The 2,786-nt window shown below is 35.4% G+C and overlaps 1 protein-coding gene across 6 annotated transcripts; it reads left to right on the top strand.

Moving 5' to 3' along the window:
• Positions 226-2,714, top strand: LOC109949033 (EH domain-containing protein 2-like). Of its 6 annotated transcripts, XR_002271531.1 has the most exons (7): positions 226-499; positions 832-891; positions 994-1,048; positions 1,227-1,282; positions 1,369-1,413; positions 1,491-1,546; positions 1,971-2,714. XR_002271531.1 is itself a non-coding variant. In XM_020563261.1 (6 exons), exons 1-5 carry the CDS (start codon positions 425-427, stop codon positions 1,408-1,410), a joined length of 288 nt encoding a protein of 95 aa, XP_020418850.1. In that variant the 5' UTR covers positions 226-424; the 3' UTR covers positions 1,411-1,413; positions 1,491-2,714. The 6 variants fall into 6 exon arrangements, 2 of the variants coding, with proteins under 2 accessions (XP_020418850.1, XP_020418849.1); XM_020563261.1 differs by having other exon boundaries at positions 1,491-2,714; XR_002271529.1 differs by having other exon boundaries at positions 1,227-2,467; positions 2,600-2,714.

Raw genomic sequence — 2,786 nt, forward strand, 5'->3', positions numbered from 1 at the left:
TAGCTTGATACGACTTGAGGGCCATCCAATTCTTTAGCTTATACTTTATTTCCGGGATAAAATAATCCATACAAAATATGTTACGTACTTTTTGGCTTTTCAATAGAATTAAGGGATTAAAATACCATGGCATTTTAGAATGTTACCGGCGCATAAAGTAAAGTGCGAATTAATCTCACACGTGGACAAGATCTTTTGGCTCATATAATTTTGGGGAGGGCAGGAAGCGTTAACAGACATCATACTCAGCTTGTCTTGTCAAGTCATGTCACAAGCAATACACGTGACATTATAAGATGAGAGAGAGAGCCTTCACCTCACCGACACACCGCTCTCAACTCATATTCTGAGTTCGCTCTCAAGTGGAAACGGCTCTGTGCCCTAAAGAGATCTACCGGGAATCAATGGTTCAACCTGGTTGATCATGACGGAGATGGTCGCATTACAGGTCACGAAGCGACTAAGTTCTTCGCAGCTTTCTCGACAAGAACTCAAGCAGGTTTTTTAAGTTTCATTTTAGGCGCTGATAGTTATTTTCCATTTCGGTGCTTTTAGTTTATGATTTTGTTTGTTTTCTAGCCTAAACTGTTATACTCGACTTGGCAAGTAAAGAGTATTTGGTTTTATCCTTAGATCGGTAGTTTTTAGAAGCTAATGTAACGTGTTTGTTTTTGTGTGTCTTGTATTTCGTATCTTAGACTCTGTTCTTAATTTTATTTATTTATTTATTTATTTCGTAGCTTATTTTTCTTCTTCTTTTAGTCTAAAATGTTATTATCTTCGTTCCAGCATATTCAAGAAGTCTAGCTAAAACTCATTTTCTATTTTTAGGTTTGGGCCATTGCTGATGAAAAGCGGCAGGGCTTCTTAGCTTTCGTTTTTGCAGTGAAGGTGATTTTAGGATATTCTTTCCTTTTTCTTTTTTTTCTTTTTTTGGTGCTGATATGTTTATTGTAATAGAATCTTACCTTCATCTGTGTTCGAATTGGATAGTTGATTTCCTTTGCACAAGAACATGAACTAACCCCAGACATCCTCAAAACTGAAGGCAAGTGGAAGATATTTGTTAATTAATACTTCCTTTTCTGTTTTTCATAAATTCAGAAGCATACAATATATACAATTTGACCAGGTCTCATTCATTGTTATTTCAAAGCCTTTCCTTGAGGCTGCCAAGAATGTTATTCTTTCAGAAGTCTTTAAGCCTTATTCTTATTTAATTGCAGTTGATTGGGAAAACATTAAACCTCCAGTTATGGAAGGTTTGGATGCTCTGACAGCCGTGAGTATTTTCCTTTTTCCTACTTCGTGCCTATGTGGCATACACTATGAATTTCACTTATTATTTGCTCGATTCTCTATCAACAGGAAATCATGAGTTCAGCGACAAAAGGACTTGAAGTAAAATAAATGGTTAGAAAATCCATCTAACTTTTGCGAATATATTTGTAATGATCCTTTACTAAGTTTGTTTGGTGGTAATGAGGCAGCAAGCATTCACTCCGAACCTTGTACGCAGTGGTTTGGTTCAAAACGAACGAAGAAAGTAAGATCAGATGTCCTTTGTCCATTGGAGATTATGTTTTATTTTGATTGATTCACTTTTAAACTGCTGCAGTTTCATCTTTCCAAAATCTTTTTATTGCCATATATAGATAGTAACTTTGTACTCATTAATACCTTTTTTATTCAGTTGAATCATCTCCCTAACCAGTTTCTCTGCTTATTCAGTTAGAAGTAGTTAGTTTCCCTGTGTTCTAATTCATGGATATGACATTGTATTTGTTGTAGACATCTAACACTGAAATTTGGTAACATGTGTTCATTGTTTTGCTCCCAAATCTTTGGTAAAGGTGTTTTTTCTTTGGACAAAATTTTCTTTTAATCTACATATCAACTTGTTTTTACATATTTATAAAGGTATGTCTTCTTTTCCTTACTGCCTGACTTGTTCAAGTTGGTTTCTTCAGCTACCACTTGATGGCGTCACATCTATAGTTGATGGTTTGAAGATATTGTACGGAAAAACACTAAGGCCACTGGAACTTACATATAATTTCAATGATTTTGTATCTCCATCATTGGTGAGTGTATTCCCATATGTTTTCATGTATTTAGTAGGATATATATGATTTAGTTAGTTCACCTTATTATCCTTCTAACTGCCTTCTTAGCATATTGTTTTGTTTAGGTAGAACATTTGCTAAATAATGGCTGATTTATTCCTTTGCAGACCGATGGCGATTTTGATGCTAAGCCGATGGTCTTGTTCTTGGGTCAGTATTTGACCGGAAAAACTACATTCGTTAAACATTTGCTAAATGTAGCTATCCAGGTTGGTTAAGTTTTCTCTTTTATTTTATTTTCAAATGATTAATGGACAACCATACCATACGGCTTACATTTACTTTGAACAGTAGCTCATATTGGACTAGAACCTGCAAATGACAGATTTGTGGTTGTGATGGTATAGTTTCTTATAACCATGCTTCCTTTCTAAAAACTAATGTAGTTTATCATTGTTTCTTTGTAGTCTGAGGCTTATTGTGTGTCACATAGTCTTTGTAATTCTAAACCTTACTCAAATTTTTGTACTTAGTCCGGACCTGATGCAAGAAGGAGCATACCTGGAAATACCATAGCTGTGAATGCAGACCTTCTTTTCAGTGGTCTAGCAAGTTTTGGAGGCTCATTTCTGTCAAAATTTGAGTGTTCTCAAAATTTGGAGGCCCATATACAAAGCCAAACAAAAAATGGGAGGTAACAGGACGATACGGTCCAGGGGG

Source organism: Prunus persica, chromosome G4, assembly GCF_000346465.2.
Source record: "Prunus persica cultivar Lovell chromosome G4, Prunus_persica_NCBIv2, whole genome shotgun sequence".
Lineage (NCBI taxonomy): Eukaryota > Viridiplantae > Streptophyta > Magnoliopsida > Rosales > Rosaceae > Prunus > Prunus persica.